General features: G+C 62.2%; 1 protein-coding gene across 2 annotated transcripts in view; it reads left to right on the forward strand.

Annotated features, from left to right (window-relative positions):
• ADGRV1 (adhesion G protein-coupled receptor V1) overlaps positions 1 to 23,145 on the forward strand; it is a 2,479,945-nt gene that overhangs the window by 654,462 nt on the left and 1,802,338 nt on the right. For both annotated transcript variants that reach the window (XM_069627623.1, XM_069627624.1), the window contains exon 22: positions 1,519 to 1,695. In XM_069627623.1, coding sequence (XP_069483724.1) covers positions 1,519 to 1,695 — 177 coding nt within the window. The remainder of the gene's footprint in view (positions 1 to 1,518; positions 1,696 to 23,145) is intronic.

Raw genomic sequence — 23,145 nt, forward strand, 5'->3', positions numbered from 1 at the left:
AACACGTCATGTGAGGTGACATTTACCTTCTTAACTGAGGACTGAGACGAGAAGGAATGGGAGTAGGAGTAATAGCGATTTCTAGTGAATCGTCTATGCAACTACCTGTAGACCTTACTGACGTCTGCTGAACATCTTCTGCCTCCTCCTCCGCCGAATGTGCTCAATTGACCAGCCGCCATCGTACTCTACTCACCCTAACTGTCTCTACCATGAGATTCCACACAGTTTCTCTTCTTCCCCAGAAGTAAGGCAATGATTTCAACCAACCAGCATATACCCTTGGCTGACATCACAGCGATTTCCTGTGCTTCATCCTGCCACTCAACATAAACTCAAAGAATTGAAGCACAAAACCAAAACCTAACTGAAAACTGAATCTGAAGAAATGCTGCTTGGAAGCTGATTCTTCATTTTTTTTTGGCTTGATTGTTGATTTTGCACAAAATTGCTTAAAGCTGATATGGCCATTCACAAATCTCTAATCTTGCTCAGATCTCACAAATATATTAGGGAAACCTAATTGGATCTTCAAGCTTTCCATTTGCAGCAACAATTCTGAAGAATATTTGTTTGTGCATATCTGCTTGTGGGTCCCCACGCATCACAGTGTACCACCATCGGAAATCTGCAAAAACAAGTCACTCACCATAAAGTATAGTTCAATTAATCAAACAATTTAATTCGGAACTCTGCATTACAGAATTTAAAATTAATACATTTATATAGATTGTCACATAACATGCACAATTTCCCATGCAACTGAATTGCTAGCTAACAGAACTAATAGCACTTCCAAAAAATACCCTCATTTTACAATCAAACCAAATCACTTGCCATCAGTTGATTCATTAACATCCATTGGGGAAGATCATAAATTGCATATACAACAGCAATGTTGCTGTTTCACTGCTCTTGAAGCGTCAGCGCCTCTTGCACATAGATGTCCCGTGTATTTGCTACCTCATTATGCTCTGCTCTAAGTCAAACGTCTAGCTCTTCCATGACGGTCTGATCATTCTACCACTTCACCTAGGGTCTCTGTGTTTCCCTTTGTAGCCTTGCATATTTAGGGCATATCAGCAGAAGATGTCACAGGTCCTCTTTTCCCTTCAACTGACATCTACAAAATGGATCCTATTCTAGAACCTTCCACGTGTTCCTTCTGTCCCCTAATCTGAGGAGCAGCAGTTACTAACATTTTATGAGTTGCCAATCTCGCCTCGGTTAAATATGGCACCCTGCCGGTTCTTGATCAGCCCCAGGTTCCTGATCTGAACTTCAGAGAAGTTATAGTAGGAGGCTTATCCAAGTCTTAAGTGATTTCCATCCTCAGTTTTTATACTGATCTAAACACACCCTATGGAAACATGTTTGCTGATCACAAGGTGGGAAATATGATGCTGGCAAGAATAAAAACAGTATTTTTGCTTCCTATTGATTTATTCAGTGTGCTATTTATTTCTTTTATATCTTATGAAAGTTGTTTTTTGTTGAACTTTCTTCTTTTGTCTGCAGGCTGCCGAAGAAGGATCCACAATCTCATGTGTCGTGGAGCGCACAAGAGGAGCCCTTGACACTGTCAATGTATTTTATACAATCATTCAGACTGATCCCAGCATTGTTAATGCCACCATCACAGATTTTGCAAACAGCAGTGGAGCAATCTCATTCTCTCCTCTGCAGAGATCAGAGGTAAACCACAGTTTGTACAAATATTGACTGAATTTACAACAAAATGTTGTGAATGGTATTTTGTAAAATGTCTTGTGACCCAATTTTTCACCTAAGCATTATGAATAAACTGAATTATTTCTCGTCAAGGTATGGTGCCACCTTATAGTTATATCCTTGAAACAACATGCAAAGGTACAGTCTCTTACAGTTGGGAATCAAATAGCAAATTAATACTGTTGAGTTTTAGTCTATTTAGGAAAATTGATTCTTGTTTCAAAGCAAAGGATTATTTTGACATAACTTGAAAACCTATAATGAAGCTCAATCTGCAGCGACCCAAGTGGTCTGGCAACAGAATTGATGGTCCATCTGAAGCCTAATGTTGCTAGCCGTTTTTCAGAGCACTTAAGTACTGCAAGGCTTTCGGTGCTTCAGACCCTATGAGTCCTCTCTCTTCTTCAATGACATATCAGTAATAAGAGCCCATTTCCCTCAATTTCATCTTCAGAAATCAAACCCAGTCACACAAACCAGTGCTTTCCATAACAGAAACGTAAATCTTGGAACAGGCCATTGCGAGTGCTGATGAATTACACAACTTTGGTACTCCCTCGTGCAGATCATATGATCGTAGAGTACTCTGGAAAAGTAAAAAATAATCACAACAGCTATTGAATTTTGAATAGCCTGAGCCATTAACCAATTTTATTAAAAGAGGTCATCTGGATGCATTGCTTAGTCAATGACCTTCATTTTACTTGGTTATCGTCACCATTTAATTGTTTATCTTGGTTCACAATATCCTTACACCAAATCAGACCACTTGATCTCTGGAGGTTCCAGTTAAGGGCATTATAAATGTTTGTAAATGGCCTGATTTTCTACTGGTAATCTCCATTACTGCAAGGACAAGTCTTCTTCAAACAGGCCTTACTCTATGAGGTGAGTCCTCAACCTGTAACTTACTCATGTCTTTGTATTTTACAGCCATTTGCATAGTGGTTTTGCTTCAGGGTGGCACACAAACAATCAACGGTACAATAATGTAGTAAAATGGGGTTCAAGGACTGTTTAGGACAAAAAGAAATAAGTGAGATTTGAGGCGAGAATGCAAGATAGAACAAGGAGAGGATTAAATATGTAGAAGGAGCAAATTCCAATGCTTTAGAGGCAAGAGTGAAAATGATCTAATGCATGATTGTGCTCAATGGGTCTCTGGACAGTGAGAAGAGATTGAGATTGACAGTGAACTAGTCAGGAGGGTTGATGACAGGTGACCAAAGAAGAAAAGTAGGGTGGAGCAGGTGCAGGATTCAATTTCTGGCCAATACAGAGGGTGTGAAAGATAAGGCAGAAACCAAAGGGAAGCCACGAAATAGAAAGAAGAGACATGGTAATAGACGTATGCGTGCTGGGGTGGGGAGACAAGAAAGAAGATGTATACCAGAGTTTAGAAAGAGCAAAGGGGATCAGGTTGATAATGAAGAAGTCCAGGTAGAAGAACACAGCAGCAATCAAGTCCAGAAAAAACATGATGAGGTGCTTAGTAGCATTGAAAAAAAGAAAAAGACAAGCTTTGCAAATATTATAGCGATGAAAGCAACAGGTACGCTCAGTGTTAGAGATATGAAAAGAGATCTAAAGAGTGGAACTGAACGTGACACCAAAGGTATGGGCTGATGGAGAAAAAGGCAGGGAGGAGAGAGGGAAGGAAAGAGAAGGTAGGGAGAGCAGTAGAGAGAGTTGAAGCAGATAAAATGAGTTCTTCAATCATAGCAGGATTATTGATTACTAGTAAAAGGAAAGAAAAACACAAGGAAAGAATAAACGAATTCAAGGCTCACTAACCTCAATTTCTACATTTCCTTTGATTTCAAATGAAATGCAATCCATTTTGTCCAATCTGTTTTTACTGTGAGTTAACCATAATGCACACTCTATAATAGAGTGCAGTGCAACTTTACTTTTATATTTCCCCATTGTGTACATTTCAAAAAACATTTTAAATACATTCAAATGTTAGTGTGAGATTCCTATTGCCTTCCTTCTTACCTTATTTGTATTGTTCTGCAGCAAGGTTTCCTTAACTGAGTTATGCATGTAAATATTACCGAAGACTGACTTGTTAATATTACTTAAGATGTACTACCACCTTCTCTCCTCTGACCAGTATTGTGAAGTGATTGCTGTAGGTGACAGCTTGGTTCTGTATTCCAGCATAAATCCAATTGATAATTCTATTTATACATCCATGTCTTCCTTATTCAGGGACATGCTTTCCATGGATATTTTCATATTCTTATGTTGATATAATGAGTCTCTTTAAAATAAAATGTTTATTCTCATAATGTCCCTCTCAATCTTCGTAGTTTAATATTTATTTATTATTATCCTTTTTCTCACTAATCTTGATCCTTAACCATTGGGCAATATTGCTCATTTGTAATGAGCCCAAGTGTGCTTAATCTATCTATATTTATAAAAGTGTTAAATTGTGGAATGGTTTGTGGCATGCATGGTGAAGAGTTGTACCTTATACAATTCCACACTGTTTCACCAATCTGCACCAAATTCTGCATAGTTACCTGTTAGGAATCTCCAGACATGATTGCCCTCATGGCATTTGGACATCCCACCCCTTTACCCGGATTCCAGCAACACTCATTTGTCTGTGGGTTTGTGGCTTGCTGAAGAGTCGTGTCTTATACAATTCCACACTGTTTCACCAGTCTTCACCAAAGTATGCATAGTTACCTTTTAGGACCCTCTGGACATTACTGGTTACATAACATTTGGACACACCATCCCTCTCCCCGGATTTCAGAATAAGACTAACATTTCTTTTTCTTTAAACACCACTTCTCTGGCAACCATCTTATAATACTTACTTCCTGTGATTTTCTTTCATTATTTCTTGGGCAAAAGCATGTTTATAAGAACATTCTTATTTTTAACATATCATGTTCCTCAAAAAATCACATCTCTTGTTATTTTTACTGTTCTTATGCACATAGAGAAATTCTTTGATCTGATTCTTAACAATGTATGTTCCACATTGAGTCACTTTATTTCTTGTTCTATTTATTACTACTAACCTCATGTCTCCTCCATCTTAAATAATTTCCCTAATATTGTTATTGCTTCATCCTAATTCAATATAATACTTTATTAATCCACTACATTGCAAAGGTTAATTTGAAACACCTTAACTATTATTTTCTTGTAGTAAAGTCTTCGTATGCATGTACTAATATTCCTAGTGTTGATTTTTGCTTGCTTTGAACTTTCTTTAAAGCCCCTTGCCAATGTTATCTTTTATTTGTTCAATTCTTCTGCATATATCGATATATGAGTCTAGCTATTTACAAGCAGCACTTTTAAGACTAGTCCACATTATTTTCTCTAAAAATGCACAACCAGTAAGCCTACTTCTCTGCATCACATTAAAGATAATTCAGGCATATTGACTTTGCTTATTCACTAATATAGATAATAGTCTAGCTGTTACTTACTGTATGATATTCCCATTAGTTCTTCTGTACCTTGCCATTCATTTGTTTTATAAATTAGAAGCCGAAATTAGTTACACTTACTTTTTTAAGCCCTGTTAATATATGAAAACATTCGGGTCGATTCATGGAATTAATGTGCACCGAAAATTCCCGCGCAGAGGTGCCAAAACGTGCGAATTGCAGTAAAAGTGCGAAAATCGCAGTGCAAGTGCGAAAATCGCAGGGAAGCCAGCGCACATCGATTCATGGAAGTCCGTGCGCGAGCAAAACATTGGATGTGCGCTAAAAATGTGCGCCGCGCACGCCGGCGCACAGGTCATCCAACAGCGTGCGCCACGGCCACTGCGAAATCACACATAGCGCGGCGCACATCACAAAAGTAGGTGGAACACGGGGCGTAACACTCGGAATGGGGAACAACGCGTGAAAATATGGGCATCACGGGGGAAGTACAGGAGGCAAGTGCGCAGAACGCCCACACGCCCGCCTACAACCCGTATTCATGGAATCGAATAGGGCAAACCAGCGCACGGTCAAAGAGGCGCACAGGGCCAAACAAGTACGCCACAAGAAAGCAGGCGGTAGCGCCCCTGCACCTGAAAAAAATGTGCGCCAAGATGTGCGCTAACAAAAAGCACCCATACACAGCCATGATGAATGGGCCATACAGTGGCCCTCTAGGACAAATGAGGTGCAAAGGGGTACCGACAAAAACGGACACCCGCTGTGTGAAAAATAGCGTGTGCGTGTGTTCCTGGGTGCGCGGGAAGTTCCACACGTGATTGGCCTGGGTATGTGTACTTTGGGGTGCGCGGGAAGTTCCACATGCGATTAGCCTGGGTAGGAGTACTATGGGGTGCGCGGGAAGTTCCACATGCGATTAACCTGGGTACGTGTACTACGGGGTGCACGGGAAGTTCCACACGCGATTGGCCTGGGTACGTGTACTTCGGGGTGCGCGGGAAGTTCCACACGCGATTGGCCTGGGTACGTGTGTCTCGGGGTGCGCGGGAAGTTCCACACGCGATTGGCCTGGGTACGTGTGTTTCGGGGTGCGAGGGAAGTTCCACACGCGATTCGCCGGGGTACGTGTACTCCGGGGTGCGTGGGAAGTTCCACACGCGATTGGCCTGGGTATGTGTACTTCGGGGTGCGCGGGAAGTTCCACACACGATTGGCCTGGGTACGTGTACTTCGGGATGCGCGTGAAGTTCCACACGTGATTGTCCTGGGTACGTGTACTTCGGGTGCGCGGGAAGTTCCACACGCGATTGGCCTGGGTACATGTATTCTGAGGTGCGCGGGAAGATTCACACGCGATTTCAGCAGGGTACGTGTATTTCGGTGGTGCCGGGGAATGCTACACGTGATTTGGCCATGTGGGTCCTCCCAGGTGTTCCCTCTACACCCTCCACGGACCCTGCAGGCAGCCCACACCACAGGGGACTACCCTGCACCCCTGCTCATGTCCCACAGGCAACCCCTCCACCATGGCCATGCCCACCAGCCAACCCACAAGTCACCTTGCACTACTGATCACCAACACATGTCTCCCACCACCCCACCCCCCAGCCACCAGGGGCAGCCTCCACCAGGCCCCCACTCATGTCTCCCATCACCCCCACCCCCCAGCCACTAGGGGCACCCTCCACCAGGCCCCCACTCATGTCTCCCACCCCCCATCCACCAGGGGCACCCTCTACCAGGCCCCCACTCATGTCTCCCATCACCCCCACCCCCCAGCCACCAGGGGCAGCCTCCACCAGGCCCCCACACATTTCCAACTCATGTCTCCCTGCACCCCCACCCCCCAGCCACCAGGGGCAGCCTCCACCAGGACCCCACTCATGTCTCCCTGCACCCCCACCCCCCAGCCACCAGGGGCAGCCTCCACCAGGCCCCCACTCATGTCCCCTATCACCCCCACCCCCAAGCAGTGCAGGGGCAGCCTCCACCAGGCCCCCACCCATGTCTACCACCTCCCCCACCACCCAGCCACCAGGGGCAGCCTCTACCACGCCCCCACTCATGTCTCCCACCACCCCCACCCCCCAGCAGTGCAGGGGCAGCCTCCGCCAGGCCCACACTCATGTCCCCTATCACCCCCACCCTCCAGCCACCAGGGGCAGTCTCCACCAGGCCCCCACTCATGTCCCCTATCATCCCCACCCTCCAGCAGTGCAGGGGCAGCCTCCACCAGGCCCCCACCCATGTCTACCACCACCCCCACACCCCAGCAGTGCAGGGGCAGCCTCCACCAGGCCCCCACTCATGTCCCCTATCACCCCCACCCCCCAGCCACCAGGGGTAGCCTCCACCAGGCCCCCACCCATGTCTACCACCACCCCCACCCCCCAGCCACCAGGGGCAGCCTCCACCAGGCCCCCACCCATGTCTACCACCACCCCCACCCCTAGCCACCAGGGGCAGCCTCCACCAAGCCCCCACCCATGTCTACCACCACCCCCACCCCCCAGCAGTGCAGGGGCAGCCTCCACCAGGCCCCAACTCATGTCCCCTATCACCCCCACCCCCCAGCAGTGCAGGGGCAGCCTCCAACAGGCCCCCACCCATGTCTACCACCACCCCCATCCCCCAGCAGTGCAGGGGCAGCCTCCACCAGGCCCCCACCCATGTCTACCACCACCCCCACCCCCCAGCAGTGCAGGGGCAGCCTCCACCAGGCCCCCACTCATGTACCCTATAACCCCCACCCCCCAGCCACCAGGGGCAGCCTCCACCAGGCCCCCACTCATGTCCCCTATCACACCCACCCCCCAGGAGTGCAGGGGCAGCCTCCACCAGGCCCCCACCCATGTCTACCACCACCCCACCCCCCAGCAGTGCAGGGGCAGCCTCCACCAGGCCCCCACCCATGTCTACCACCACCCCCACCCCCCAGTAGTGCAGGGGCAGCCTCCACCAGGCCCCCACCCATGTCTACCACCACCTCCACCCCCCAGCAGTGCAGGGACAGCCTCCACCAATCCCCCACTCATGTCCCCTATCACCCCCCCAGCCACCAGGGGCAGTCTCCACCAGGCCCCCACTCATGTCCCCTATCACCCCCATCCCCCAGCAGTGCAGGGGCAGCCTCCACCAGGCCCCCACCCATGTCTACCACCACCCCCACCCCCCAGCAGTGCAGGGGCAGCCTCCAACAGGCCCCCACCCATGTCTACCACCACCCCCATCCCCCAGCAGTGCAGGGGCAGCCGCCACCAGGCCCCCACCCATGTCTAAAACCACCCCAACCCCCCAGCAGTGCAGGGGCAGCCTCCACCAGGCCCCCACTCATGTCCCCTATCACCCCCACCCCCCAGCCACCGGGGCAGCCTCCACCAGGCCCCCACTCATGTCCCCTATCACCCCCACCCCACAGCAGTGCAGGGGCAGCCTCCGCCAGGCCCCCACCCATGTCTACCACCACCCCCACCCCCCAGCAGTGCAGGGGCAGCCTCCACCAGGCCCCCACCCATGTCTACCACCACCCCCACCCCCCAGCAGTGCAGGGGCAGCCTCCACCAGGCCCCCAATCATGTCCCCTATCACCCCCACCCCCCAGCAGTGCAGGGGCAGCCTCCACCAGGCCCCCACCCATGTCTACCACCACCTCCACCCCCCAGCAGTGCAGGGGCAGCCTCCACCAGGCCCCCACTCATGTCCCCTATCACCCCCCCAGCCACCAGGGGCAGTCTCCACCAGGCCCCCACTCATGTCCTCTATCACCCCCACCCCCCCAGCAGTGCAGGGGCAGCCTCCACCAGGCCCCCACCCATGTCTACCACCACCCCCAACCCCCAGCAGTGCAGGGGCAGCCTCCACCAGGCCCCCACTCATGTCCCCTATCACCCCCACCCCCCAGCCACCAGGGGCAGCCTCCACCAGGCCCCCACTCATGTCTCCCACCACCCCCACCCCCCAGCAGTGCAGGGGCAGCCTCCACCAGGCCCCCACCCATGTCTACCACCACCCCCACCCCCCAGCAGTGCAGGGGCAGCCTCCACCAGGCCCCCACTCATGTCCCCTATCACCCCCACCCCCCAGCCACCAGGGGCAGCCTCCACCAGGCCCCCACTCATGTCTCCCACCACCCCCACCCCCCAGCAGTGCAGGGGCAGCCTCCACCAGGCCCCCACTCATGTCCCCTATCACCCCCACCCCCCAGCAGTGCAGGGGCAGCCTCCACCAGGCCCCCAATCATGTCCCCTATCACCCCCACCCCCCAGCAGTGCAGGGGCAGCCTCCACCAGGCCCCCACCCATGTCTACCACCACCTCCACCCCCCAGCAGTGCAGGGGCAGCCTCCACCAGGCCCCCACTCATGTCCCCTATCACCCCCCCCAGCCACCAGGGGCAGTCTCCACCAGGCCCCCACTCATGTCCCCTATCACCCCCACCCCCCAGCAGTGCAGAGGCAGCCTCCACCAGGCCCCCACCCATGTCTACCACCACCCCCACCCCCCAGCAGTGCAGGGGCAGCCTCCACCAGGCCCCCACTGATGTCCCCTATCACCCCCACCCCCCAGCCACCAGGGGCAGCCTCCACCAGGCCCCCACTCATGTCTCCCACCACCCCCACCCCCCAGCAGTGCAGGGGCAGCCTCCACCAGGCCCCCACCCATGTCTACCACCACCCCCACCCCCCAGCAGTGCAGGGGCAGCCTCCACCAGGCCCCCACTCATGTCCCCTATCACCCCCACCCCCCAGCCACCAGGGGCAGCCTCCACCAGGCCCCCACTCATGTCTCCCACCACCCCCACCCCCCAGCAGTGCAGGGGCAGCCTCCACCAGGCCCCCACTCATGTCCCCTATCACCCCCACCCCCCAGCAGTGCAGGGGCAGCCTCCACCAGGCCCCCACTCATGTCTCCCTGCACCCCCACCCCCCAGACACCAGGGGCAGCCTCCACCAGGCCCCCACTCATGTCCCCTATCACCCCCACCCCCCAGCCACTAGGGGCAACCTCCACCGGGCCCCCACTCATGTCCCCTATCACCCCCACCCACCAGCAGTGCAGGGGAAGCCTCCACCAAGCCCCCACCCATGTCTACCACCACCCCCAGCCCCCAGCAGTGCAGGGGCAGCCTCCACCAGGCCCCCACTCATGTCTCCCTGCACCCCCACCCCCCCAGCCACCAGGGGCAGTCTCCACCAGGCCCCCACTCATGTCCCCTATCACCCCCACCCCCCAGCAGTGCAGGGGCAGCCTCCACCAGGCCCCCACCCATGTCTATCACCACCCCCACACCCCAGCAGTGCAGGGGCAGCCTCCACCAGGCCCCCACTCATGTTCCCTATCAACCCCACCCCCCAGCAGTGCTGGGGCAGCCTCCACCAGGCCCCCACCCATGTCCACCACCACCCCCAACCCCCAGCAGTGCAGGGGCAGCCTCCACCAGGCCCCCACCCATGTCTACCACCCCCCCACCGCCAGCAGTGCAGGGGCAGCTTCCACCAGGCCCCCACTCATGTCCCCTATCACCCCCACCCTCCAGCCACCAGGGGCAGCCTCCACCAGGCCCCCACTCATATCCCCTATCACCCCCACCCCCCAGCAGTGCAGGGGCAGCCTCCACCAGGCCCCCACCCATGTCTACCACCACCCCCACCCCCCAGCAGTGCAGGGGCAGCCTCCACCAGGCCCCCACCCATGTCTACCACCACCCCCACCCCCCAGCAGTGCAGGGGCAGCCTCCACCAGGCCCCCACTCATGTCCCCTATCACCCCCACCCCCTAGCAGTGCAGGGGCAGCCTCCACCAGGCCCCCACCCATGTCTACCACCACCCCCACCCCCCAGCAGTGCAGGGGCAGCCTCCACCAGGCCCCCACTCATGTCCCCTATCACCCCCACCCCCCAGCCACCAGGGGCAGTCTCCACCAGGCCCTCACTCATGACCCCTATTACCCCACCCCCCAGCAGTGCAGGGGCAGCCTCCACCAGGCCCCCACCCATGTCTACCACCACCCCCACCCCCCAGCAGTGCAGGGGCAGCCTCCACCAGGCCCCCACTCATGTCCCCTATCACCCCCACCCCCCAGCCACCAGGGGCAGCCTCCACCAGGCCCCCACTCATGTCTCCCACCACCCCCACTCCCCAGCAGTGCAGGGGCAGCCTCCACCAGGCCCCCACTCATGTCCCCTATCACCCCCACCCCCCAGCAGTGCAGGGGCAGCCTCCACCAGGCCCCCACTCATGTCTCCCTGCACCCCCACCCCCCAGCCACCAGGGGCAGCCTCCACCAGGCCCCCACTCATGTCCCCTATCACCCCCACCCCCCAGCCACCAGGGGCAGCCTCCACCAGGCCTCCACTCATGTCCCCTATCACCCCCACCCCTCAGCAGTGCAGGGGCAGCCTCCACCAGGCCCCCACCCATGTCTACCACCACCCCCACCCCCCAGCCACCAGGGGCAGCCTCCACCAAGCCCCCACCCATGTCTACGACCACCCCCACCCCCCAGCAGTGCAGGGGCAGCCTCCACCAGGCCCCCACTCATGTCTCCCTGCACCCCCACCCCCCAGCCACCAGGGGCAGTCTCCACCAGGCCCCCACTCATGTCTCCCTGCACCCCCACCCCCCAGCCACCAGGGGTAGTCTCCACCAGGCCCCCACTCATGTCCCCTATCACCCGCACCCCCCAGCAGTGCAGGGGCAGCCTCCACCAGGCCCCCACCCATGTCTACCACCACCCCCACCCCCCAGCAGTGCAGGGGCAGCCTCCACCAGGCCCCCACTCATGTCCCCTATCACCCCCACCCCCCAGCAGTGCAGGGGCAGCCTCCACCAGGCCCCCACCCATGTCTACCACCACCCCCACCCCCCAGCAGTGCAGGGGCAGCCTCCACCAGGCCCCCACTCATGTCCCCTATCACCCCCACCCCCCAGCCACCAGGGGTAGCCTCCACCAGGCCCCCACCCATGTCTACCACCACCCCCACCCCCCAGCCACCAGGGGCAGCCTCCACCAGGCCCCCACCCATGTCTACCACCACCCCCACCCCTAGCCACCAGGGGCAGCCTCCACCAAGCCCCCACCCATGTCTACCACCACCCCCACCCCCCAGCAGTGCAGGGGCAGCCTCCACCAGGCCCCAACTCATGTCCCCTATCACCCCCACCCCCCAGCAGTGCAGGGGCAGCCTCCAACAGGCCCCCACCCATGTCTACCACCACCCCCATCCCCCAGCAGTGCAGGGGCAGCCTCCACCAGGCCCCCACCCATGTCTACCACCACCCCCACCCCCCAGCAGTGCAGGGGCAGCCTCCACCAGGCCCCCACTCATGTCCCCTATAACCCCCACCCCCCAGCCACCAGGGGCAGCCTCCACCAGGCCCCCACTCATGTCCCCTATCACACCCACCCCCCAGCAGTGCAGGGGCAGCCTCCACCAGGCCCCCACCCATGTCTACCACCACCCCCACCCCCCAGCAGTGCAGGGGCAGCCTCCACCAGGCCCCCACCCATGTCTACCACCACCCCACCCCCCAGCAGTGCAGGGGCAGCCTCCACCAGGCCCCCACCCATGTCTACCACCACCCCCACCCCCCAGTAGTGCAGGGGCAGCCTCCACCAGGCCCCCACCCATGTCTACCACCACCTCCACCCCCCAGCAGTGCAGGGACAGCCTCCACCAATCCCCCACTCATGTCCCCTATCACCCCCCCAGCCACCAGGGGCTGTCTCCACCAGGCCCCCACTCATGTCCCCTATCACCCCCATCCCCCAGCAGTGCAGGGGCAGCCTCCACCAGGCCCCCACCCATGTCTACCACCACCCCCACCCCCCAGCAGTGCAGGGGCAGCCTCCACCAGGCCCCCACCCATGTCTACCACCACCCCACCCCCCAGCAGTGCAGGGGCAGCCTCCACCAGGCCCCCACCCATGTCTACCACCACCCCCACCCCCCAGTAGTGCAGGGGCAGCCTCCACCAGGCCCCCACCCATGTCTACCACCACCTCCACCCCCCAGCAGTGCAGGGACAGCCTCCACCAATCCCCCACTCATGTCCCCTATCACCCCCCCAGCCACCAGGGGCAGTCTCCACCAGGCCCCCACTCATGTCCCCTATCACCCCCATCCCCCAGCAGTGCAGGGGCAGCCTCCACCAGGCCCCCACCCATGTCTACCACCACCCCCACCCCCCAGCAGTGCAGGGGCAGCCTCCACCAGGCCCCCACCCATGTCTACCACCACCCCCACCCCCCAGCAGTGCAGGGGCAGCCTCCACCAGGCCCCCACCCATGTCTACCACCACCCCACCCCCCAGCAGTGCAGGGGCAGCCTCCACCAGGCCCCCACCCATGTCTACCACCACCCCCACCCCCCAGTAGTGCAGGGGCAGCCTCCACCAGGCCCCCACCCATGTCTACCACCACCTCCACCCCCCAGCAGTGCAGGGACAGCCTCCACCAATCCCCCACTCATGTCCCCTATCACCCCCCCAGCCACCAGGGGCAGTCTCCACCAGGCCCCCACTCATGTCCCCTATCACCCCCATCCCCCAGCAGTGCAGGGGCAGCCTCCACCAGGCCCCCACCCATGTCTACCACCACCCCCATCCCCCAGCAGTGCAGGGGCAGCCGCCACCAGGCCACCACCCATGTCTAAAACCACCCCAACCCCCCAGCAGTGCAGGGGCAGCCTCCACCAGGCCCCCACTCATGTCCCCTATCACCCCCACCCCCCAGCCACCGGGGCAGCCTCCACCAGGCCCCCACTCATGTCCCCTATCACCCCCACCCCACAGCAGTGCAGGGGCAGCCTCCGCCAGGCCCCCACCCATGTCTACCACCACCCCCACCCCCCAGCAGTGCAGGGGCAGCCTCCACCAGGCCCCCACCCATGTCTACCACCACCCCCACCCCCCAGCAGTGCAGGGGCAGCCTCCACCAGGCCCCCAATCATGTCCCCTATCACCCCCACCCCCCAGCAGTGCAGGGGCAGCCTCCACCAGGCCCCCACCCATGTCTACCACCACCTCCACCCCCCAGCAGTGCAGGGGCAGCCTCCACCAGGCCCCCACTCATGTCCCCTATCACCCCCCCCAGCCACCAGGGGCAGTCTCCACCAGGCCCCCACTCATGTCCTCTATCACCCCCACCCCCCCAGCAGTGCAGGGGCAGCCTCCACCAGGCCCCCACCCATGTCTACCACCACCCCCAACCCCCAGCAGTGCAGGGGCAGCCTCCACCAGGCCCCCACTCATGTCCCCTATCACCCCCACCCCCCAGCCACCAGGGGCAGCCTCCACCAGGCCCCCACTCATGTCTCCCACCACCCCCACCCCCCAGCAGTGCAGGGGCAGCCTCCACCAGGCCCCCACCCATGTCTACCACCACCCCCACCCCCCAGCAGTGCAGGGGCAGCCTCCACCAGGCCCCCACTCATGTCCCCTATCACCCCCACCCCCCAGCCACCAGGGGCAGCCTCCACCAGGCCCCCACTCATGTCTCCCACCACCCCCACCCCCCAGCAGTGCAGGGGCAGCCTCCACCAGGCCCCCACTCATGTCCCCTATCACCCCCACCCCCCAGCCACCAGGGGCAGCCTCCACCAGGCCCCCACTCATGTCTCCCACCACCCCCACCCCCCAGCAGTGCAGGGGCAGCCTCCACCAGGCCCCCACTCATGTCCCCTATCACCCCCACCCCCCAGCAGTGCAGGGGCAGCCTCCACCAGGCCCCCAATCATGTCCCCTATCACCCCCACCCCCCAGCAGTGCAGGGGCAGCCTCCACCAGGCCCCCACCCATGTCTACCACCACCTCCACCCCCCAGCAGTGCAGGGGCAGCCTCCACCAGGCCCCCACTCATGTCCCCTATCACCCCCCCCAGCCACCAGGGGCAGTCTCCACCAGGCCCCCACTCATGTCCCCTATCACCCCCACCCCCCAGCAGTGCAGAGGCAGCCTCCACCAGGCCCCCACCCATGTCTACCACCACCCCCACCCCCCAGCAGTGCAGGGGCAGCCTCCACCAGGCCCCCACTCATGTCCCCTATCACCCCCACCCCCAGCCACCAGGGGCAGCCTCCACCAGGCCCCCACTCATGTCTCCCACCACCCCCACCCCCCAGCAGTGCAGGGGCAGCCTCCACCAGGCCCCCACCCATGTCTACCACCACCCCCACCCCCCAGCAGTGCAGGGGCAGCCTCCACCAGGCCCCCACTCATGTCCCCTATCACCCCCACCCCCCAGCCACCAGGGGCAGCCTCCACCAGGCCCCCACTCATGTCTCCCACCACCCCCACCCCCCAGCAGTGCAGGGGCAGCCTCCACCAGGCCCCCACTCATGTCCCCTATCACCCCCACCCCCCAGCAGTGCAGGGGCAGCCTCCACCAGGCCCCCACTCATGTCCCCTATCACCCCCACCCCCCAGCCACTAGGGGCAACCTCCACCGGGCCCCCACTCATGTCCCCTATCACCCCCACCCACCAGCAGTGCAGGGGAAGCCTCCACCAAGCCCCCACCCATGTCTACCACCACCCCCAGCAGTGCAGGGGCAGCCTCCACCAGGCCCCCACTCATGTCTCCCTGCACCCCCACCCCCCCAGCCACCAGGGGCAGTCTCCACCAGGCCCCCACTCATGTCCCCTATCACCCCCACCCCCCAGCAGTGCAGGGGCAGCCTCCACCAGGCCCCCACCCATGTCTATCACCACCCCCACACCCCAGCAGTGCAGGGGCAGCCTCCACCAGGCCCCCACCCATGTCCACCACCACCCCCAACCCCCAGCAGTGCAGGGGCAGCCTCCACCAGGCCCCCACCCATGTCTACCACCCCCCCACCGCCAGCAGTGCAGGGGCAGCTTCCACCAGGCCCCCACTCATGTCCCCTATCACCCCCACCCTCCAGCCACCAGGGGCAGCCTCCACCAGGCCCCCACTCATATCCCCTATCACCCCCACCCCCCAGCAGTGCAGGGGCAGCCTCCACCAGGCCTCCACCCATGTCTACCACCACCCCCACCCCCCAGCAGTGCAGGGGCAGCCTCCACCAGGCCCCCACCCATGTCTACCACCACCCCCACCCCCCAGCAGTGCAGGGGCAGCCTCCACCAGGCCCCCACTCATGTCCCCTATCACCCCCACCCCCTAGCAGTGCAGGGGCAGCCTCCACCAGGCCCCCACCCATGTCTACCACCACCCCCACCCCCCAGCAGTGCAGGGGCAGCCTCCACCAGGCCCCCACTCATGTCCCCTATCACCCCCACCCCCCAGCCACCAGGGGCAGTCTCCACCAGGCCCTCACTCATGACCCCTATCACCCCACCCCCCAGCAGTGCAGGGGCAGCCTCCACCAGGCCCCCACCCATGTCTACCACCACCCCCACCCCCCAGCAGTGCAGGGGCAGCCTCCACCAGGCCCCCACTCATGTCCCCTATCACCCCCACCCCCCAGCCACCAGGGGCAGCCTCCACCAGGCCCCCACTCATGTCTCCCACCACCCCCACTCCCCAGCAGTGCAGGGGCAGCCTCCACCAGGCCCCCACTCATGTCCCCTATCACCCCCACCCCCCAGCAGTGCAGGGGCAGCCTCCACCAGGCCCCCACTCATGTCTCCCTGCACCCCCACCCCCCAGCCACCAGGGGCAGCCTCCACCAGGCCCCCACTCATGTCCCCTATCACCCCCACCCCCCAGCCACCAGGGGCAGCCTCCACCAGGCCTCCACTCATGTCCCCTATCACCCCCACCCCTCAGCAGTGCAGGGGCAGCCTCCACCAGGCCCCCACCCATGTCTACCACCACCCCCACCCCCCAGCCACCAGGGGCAGCCTCCACCAAGCCCCCACCCATGTCTACCACCACCCCCACCCCCCAGCAGTGCAGGGGCAGCCTCCACCAGGCCCCCACTCATGTCCCCTATCACCCCCACCCCCCAGCCACCAGGGGCAGTCTCCACCAGGCCCCCACTCATGTCTCCCACCACCCCCACCCCCCAGCAGTGCAGGGGCAGCCTCCACCAGGCCCCCACTCATGTCCCCTATCACCCCCACCCCCCAGCAGTGCAGGGGCAGCCTCCACCAGGCCCCCAATCATGTCCCCTATCACCCCCACCCCCCAGCAGTGCAGGGGCAGCCTCCACCAGGCCCCCACCCATGTCTACCACCACCTCCACCCCCCAGCAGTGCAGGGGCAGCCTCCACCAGGCCCCCACTCATGTCCCCTATCACCCCCCCAGCCACCAGGGGCAGTCTCCACCAGGCCCCCACTCATGTCCCCTATCACCCCCACCCCCCAGCAGTGCAGAGGCAGCCTCCACCAGGCCCCCACCCATGTCTACCACCACCCCCACCCCCCAGCAGTGCAGGGGCAGCCTCCACCAGGCCCCCACTCATGTCCCCTATCACCCCCACCCCCCAGCCACCAGGGGCAGCCTCCACCAGGCCCCCACTCATGTCTCCCACCACCCCCACCCCCCAGCAGTGCAGGGGCAGCCTCCACCAGGCCCCCACCCATGTCTACCACCACCCCCACCCCCCAGCAGTGCAGGGGCAGCCTCCACCAGGCCCCCACTCATGTCCCCTATCACCCCCACCCCCCAGCCACCAGGGGCAGCCTCCACCAGGCCCCCACTCATGTCTCCCACCACCCCCACCCCCCAGCAGTGCAGGGGCAGCCTCCACCAGGCCCCCACTCATGTCCCCTATCACCCCCACCCCCCAGCAGTGCAGGGGCAGCCTCCACCAGGCCCCCACTCATGTCTCCCTGCACCCCCACCCCCCAGACACCAGGGGCAGCCTCCACCAGGCCCCCACTCATGTCCCCTATCACCCCCACCCCCCAGCCACTAGGGGCAACCTCCACCGGGCCCCCACTCATGTCCCCTATCACCCCCACCCACCAGCAGTGCAGGGGAAGCCTCCACCAAGCCCCCACCCATATCTACCACCACCCCCAGCCCCCAGCAGTGCAGGGGCAGCCTCCACCAGGCCCCCACTCATGTCTCCCTGCACCCCCACCCCCCCAGCCACCAGGGGCAGTCTCCACCAGGCCCCCACTCATGTCCCCTATCACCCCCACCCCCCAGCAGTGCAGGGGCAGCCTCCACCAGGCCCCCACCCATGTCTATCACCACCCCCACACCCCAGCAGTGCAGGGGCAGCCTCCACCAGGCCCCCACTCATGTTCCCTATCAACCCCACCCCCCAGCAGTGCAGGGGCAGCCTCCACCAGGCCCCCACCCATGTCCACCACCACCCCCAACCCCCAGCAGTGCAGGGGCAGCCTCCACCAGGCCCCCACCCATGTCTACCACCCCCCCACCGCCAGCAGTGCAGGGGCAGCTTCCACCAGGCCCCCACTCATGTCCCCTATCACCCCCACCCTCCAGCCACCAGGGGCAGCCTCCACCAGGCCCCCACTCATATCCCCTATCACCCCCACCCCCCAGCAGTGCAGGGGCAGCCTCCACCAGGCCCCCACCCATGTCTACCACCACCCCCACCCCCCAGCAGTGCAGGGGCAGCCTCCACCAGGCCCCCACCCATGTCTACCACCACCCCCACCCCCCAGCAGTGCAGGGGCAGCCTCCACCAGGCCCCCACTCATGTCCCCTATCACCCCCACCCCCTAGCAGTGCAGGGGCAGCCTCCACCAGGCCCCCACCCATGTCTACCACCACCCCCACCCCCCAGCAGTGCAGGGGCAGCCTCCACCAGGCCCCCACTCATGTCCCCTATCACCCCCACCCCCCAGCCACCAGGGGCAGTCTCCACCAGGCCCTCACTCATGACCCCTATCACCCCACCCCCCAGCAGTGCAGGGGCAGCCTCCACCAGGCCCCCACCCATGTCTACCACCACCCCCACCCCCCAGCAGTGCAGGGGCAGCCTCCACCAGGCCCCCACTCATGTCCCCTATCACCCCCACCCCCCAGCCACCAGGGGCAGCCTCCACCAGGCCCCCACTCATGTCTCCCACCACCCCCACTCCCCAGCAGTGCAGGGGCAGCCTCCACCAGGCCCCCACTCATGTCCCCTATCACCCCCACCCCCCAGCAGTGCAGGGGCAGCCTCCACCAGGCCCCCACTCATGTCTCCCTGCACCCCCACCCCCCCAGCCACCAGGGGCAGCCTCCACCAGGCCCCCACTCATGTCCCCTATCACCCCCACCCCCCAGCCACCAGGGGCAGCCTCCACCAGGCCTCCACTCATGTCCCCTATCACCCCCACCCCTCAGCAGTGCAGGGGCAGCCTCCACCAGGCCCCCACCCATGTCTACCACCACCTCCACCCCCCAGCCACCAGGGGCAGCCTCCACCAAGCCCCCACCCATGTCTACCACCACCCCCACCCCCCAGCAGTGCAGGGGCAGCCTCCACCAGGCCCCCACTCATGTCTCCCTGCACCCCCACCCCCCAGCCACCAGGGGCAGTCTCCACCAGGCCCCCACTCATGTCTCCCTGCACCCCCACCCCCCAGCCACCAGGGGTAGTCTCCACCAGGCCCCCACTCATGTCCCCTATCACCCGCACCCCCCAGCAGTGCAGGGGCAGCCTCCACCAGGCCCCCACCCATGTCTACCACCACCCCCACCCCCCAGCAGTGCAGGGGCAGCCTCCACCAGGCCCCCACTCATGTCCCCTATCACCCCCACCCCCCAGCAGTGCAGGGGCAGCCTCCACCAGGCCCCCACCCATGTCTACCACCACCCCCACCCCCAGCAGTGCAGGGGCAGCCTCCACCAGGCCCCCACTCATGTCCCCTATCACCCCCACCCCCCAGCCACCAGGGGCAGCCTCCACCAGGCCCCCACTCATGTCCCCTATCACCCCACCCCCCAGCAGTGCAGGGGCAGCCTCCACCAGGCCCCCACCCATGTCTACCACCACCCCCACCACCCAGCAGTGCAGGGGCAGCCTCCACCAGGCCCCCACCCATGTCTACCACCACCCCCACCCCCCAGCAGTGCAGGGGCAGCCTCCACCAGGCCCCCACTCATGTCCGCTATCACCCCCACCCCCCCAGTCACCAGGGGCAGTCTCCACCAGGCCCCCACTCATGTCCCCTATCAACCCCACACCCCAGCAGTGCAGGGGCAGCCTCCACCAGGCCCCCACCCATGTCTAGCACCACCCCCAACCCCCAGCAGTGCAGGGGCAGCCTCCACCAGGCCCCCACTCATGTCTACCACCACCCCCACCGCCAGCAGTGCAGGGGCAGCCTCCACCAGGCCCCCACTCATGTCCCCTATCACCCCCACCCCCCAGCCACCAGGGGCAGCCTCCACCAGGCCCCCACTCATATCCCCTATCACCCCCACCCCCCAGCAGTGCAGGGGCAGCCTCCACCAGGCCCCCACCCATGTCTACCACCACCCCACCCCCCAGCAGTGCAGGGGCAGCCTCCACCAGGCCCCCACCCATGTCTACCACCACCCCCACCCCCCAGCAGTGCAGGGGCAGCCTCCACCAGGCCCCCACCCATGTCTACCACCACCCCCACCCCCCAGCAGTGCAGGGGCAGCCTCCACCAGGCACCCAATCATGTCCCCTATCACCCCCACCCCCCAGCAGTGCAGGGGCAGCCTCCACCAGGCCCCCACCCATGTCTACCACCACCTCCACCCCCCAGCAGTGCAGGGGCAGCCTCCACCAGGCCCCCACTCATGTCCCCTATCACCCCCCCCAGCCACCAGGGGCAGTCTCCACCAGGCCCCCACTCATGTCCCCTATCACCCCCACCCCCCAGCAGTGCAGGGGCAGCCTCCACCAGGCCCCCACCCATGTCTACCACCACCCCCACCCCCCAGCAGTGCAGGGGCAGCCTCCACCAGGCCCCCACCCATGTCTACCACCACCCCCACCCCCCAGCAGTGCAGGGGCAGCCTCCACCAGGCCCCCACTCATGTCCCCTATCACCCCCACCCCCCAGCCACCAGGGGCAGCCTCCACCAGGCCCCCACTCATGTCTCCCACCACCCCCACCCCCCAGCAGTGCAGGGGCAGCCTCCACCAGGCCCCCACTCATGTCCCCTATCACCCCCACCCCCCAGCAGTGCAGGGGCAGCCTCCACCAGGCCCCCACTCATGTCTCCCTGCACCCCCACCCCCCAGACACCAGGGGCAGCCTCCACCAGGCCCCCACTCATGTCCCCTATCACCCCCACCCCCCAGCCACTAGGGGCAACCTCCACCGGGCCCCCACTCATATCCCCTATCACCCCCACCCCCCAGCAGTGCAGGGGAAGCCTCCACCAAGCCCCCACCCATGTCTACCACCACCTCCAGCCCCCAGCAGTGCAGGGGCAGCCTCCACCAGGCCCCCACTCATGTCTCCCTGCACCCCCACCCCCCCAGCCACCAGGGGCAGTCTCCACCAGGCCCCCACTCATGTCCCCTATCACCCCCACCCCCCAGCAGTGCAGGGGCAGCCTCCACCAGGCCCCCACCCATGTCTACCACCACCCCCACACCCCAGCAGTGCAGGGGCAGCCTCCACCAGGCCCCCACTCATGTCCCCTATCAACCCCACCCCCCAGCAGTGCAGGGGCAGCCTCCACCAGGCCCCCACCCATGTCCACCACCACCCCCAACCCCCAGCAGTGCAGCGGCAGCCTCCACCAGGCCCCCACCCATGTCTACCACCACCCCCACCGCCAGCAGTGCAGGGGCAGCTTCCACCAGGCCCCCACTCATGTCCCCTATCACCCCCACCCCCCAGCCACCAGGGGCAGCCTCCACCAGGCCCCCACTCATATCCCCTATCACCCCCACCCCCCAGCAGTGCAGGGGCAGCCTCCACCAGGCCCCCACCCATGTCCCCTATCACCCCCACCCCCCAGCCACCAGGGGCAGCCTCCACCAGGCCTCCACTCATGTCCCCTATCACCCCCACCCCTCAGCAGTGCAGGGGCAGCATCCACCAGGCCCCCACCCATGTCTACCACCCCCCACCCCCCAGCAGTGCAGGGGCAGCCTCCACCAGGCCCCCACTCATGTCCCCTATCACCCCCACCCCCAGCCACCAGGGGCAGCCTCCACCAGGCCCCCACTCATGTCTCCCACCACCCCACTCCCCAGCAGTGCAGGGGCAGCCTCCACCAGGCCCCCACTCATGTCCCCTATCACCCCCACCCCCCAGCAGTGCAGGGGCAGCCTCCACCAGGCCCCCACTCATGTCTCCCTGCACCCCCACCCCCCAGCCACCAGGGGCAGCCTCCACCAGGCCCCCACTCATGTCCCCTATCACCCCCACCCCCCAGCCACCAGGGGCAGCCTCCACCAGGCCTCCACTCATGTCCCCTATCACCCCCACCCCTCAGCAGTGCAGGGGCAGCCTCCACCAGGCCCCCACCCATGTCTACCACCACCCCCACCCCCCAGCCACCAGGGGCAGCCTCCACCAAGCCCCCACCCATGTCTACCACCACCCCCACCCCCCAGCAGTCCAGGGGCAGCCTCCACCAGGCCCCCACTCATGTCTCCCTGCACCCCCACCCCCCAGCCACCAGGGGCAGTCTCCACCAGGCCCCCACTCATGTCTCCCTGCACCCCCACCCCCCAGCCACCAGGGGTAGTCTCCACCAGGCCCCCACTCATGTCCCCTAGCACCCGCACCCCCCAGCAGTGCAGGGGCAGCCTCCACCAGGCCCCCACCCATGTCTACCACCACCCCCACCCCCCAGCAGTGCAGGGGCAGCCTCCACCAGGCCCCCACTCATGTCCCCTATCACCCCCACCCCCCAGCAGTGCAGGGGCAGCCTCCACCAGGCCCCCACCCATGTCTACCACCACCCCCACCCCCCAGCAGTGCAGGGGCAGCCTCCACCAGGCCCCCACTCATGTCCCCTATCACCCCCACCCCCCAGCCACCAGGGGCAGCCTCCACCAGGCCCCCACTCATGTCCCCTATCACCCCACCCCCCAGCAGTGCAGGGGCAGCCTCCACCAGGCCCCCACCCATGTCTACCACCACCCCCACCCCCCAGCAGTGCAGGG

The sequence above is a fragment of the Ambystoma mexicanum genome, chromosome 6p, assembly GCF_040938575.1.
Source record: "Ambystoma mexicanum isolate Mex_15411 chromosome 6p, UKY_AmexF1_1, whole genome shotgun sequence".
Classification (NCBI taxonomy): domain Eukaryota; kingdom Metazoa; phylum Chordata; class Amphibia; order Caudata; family Ambystomatidae; genus Ambystoma; species Ambystoma mexicanum.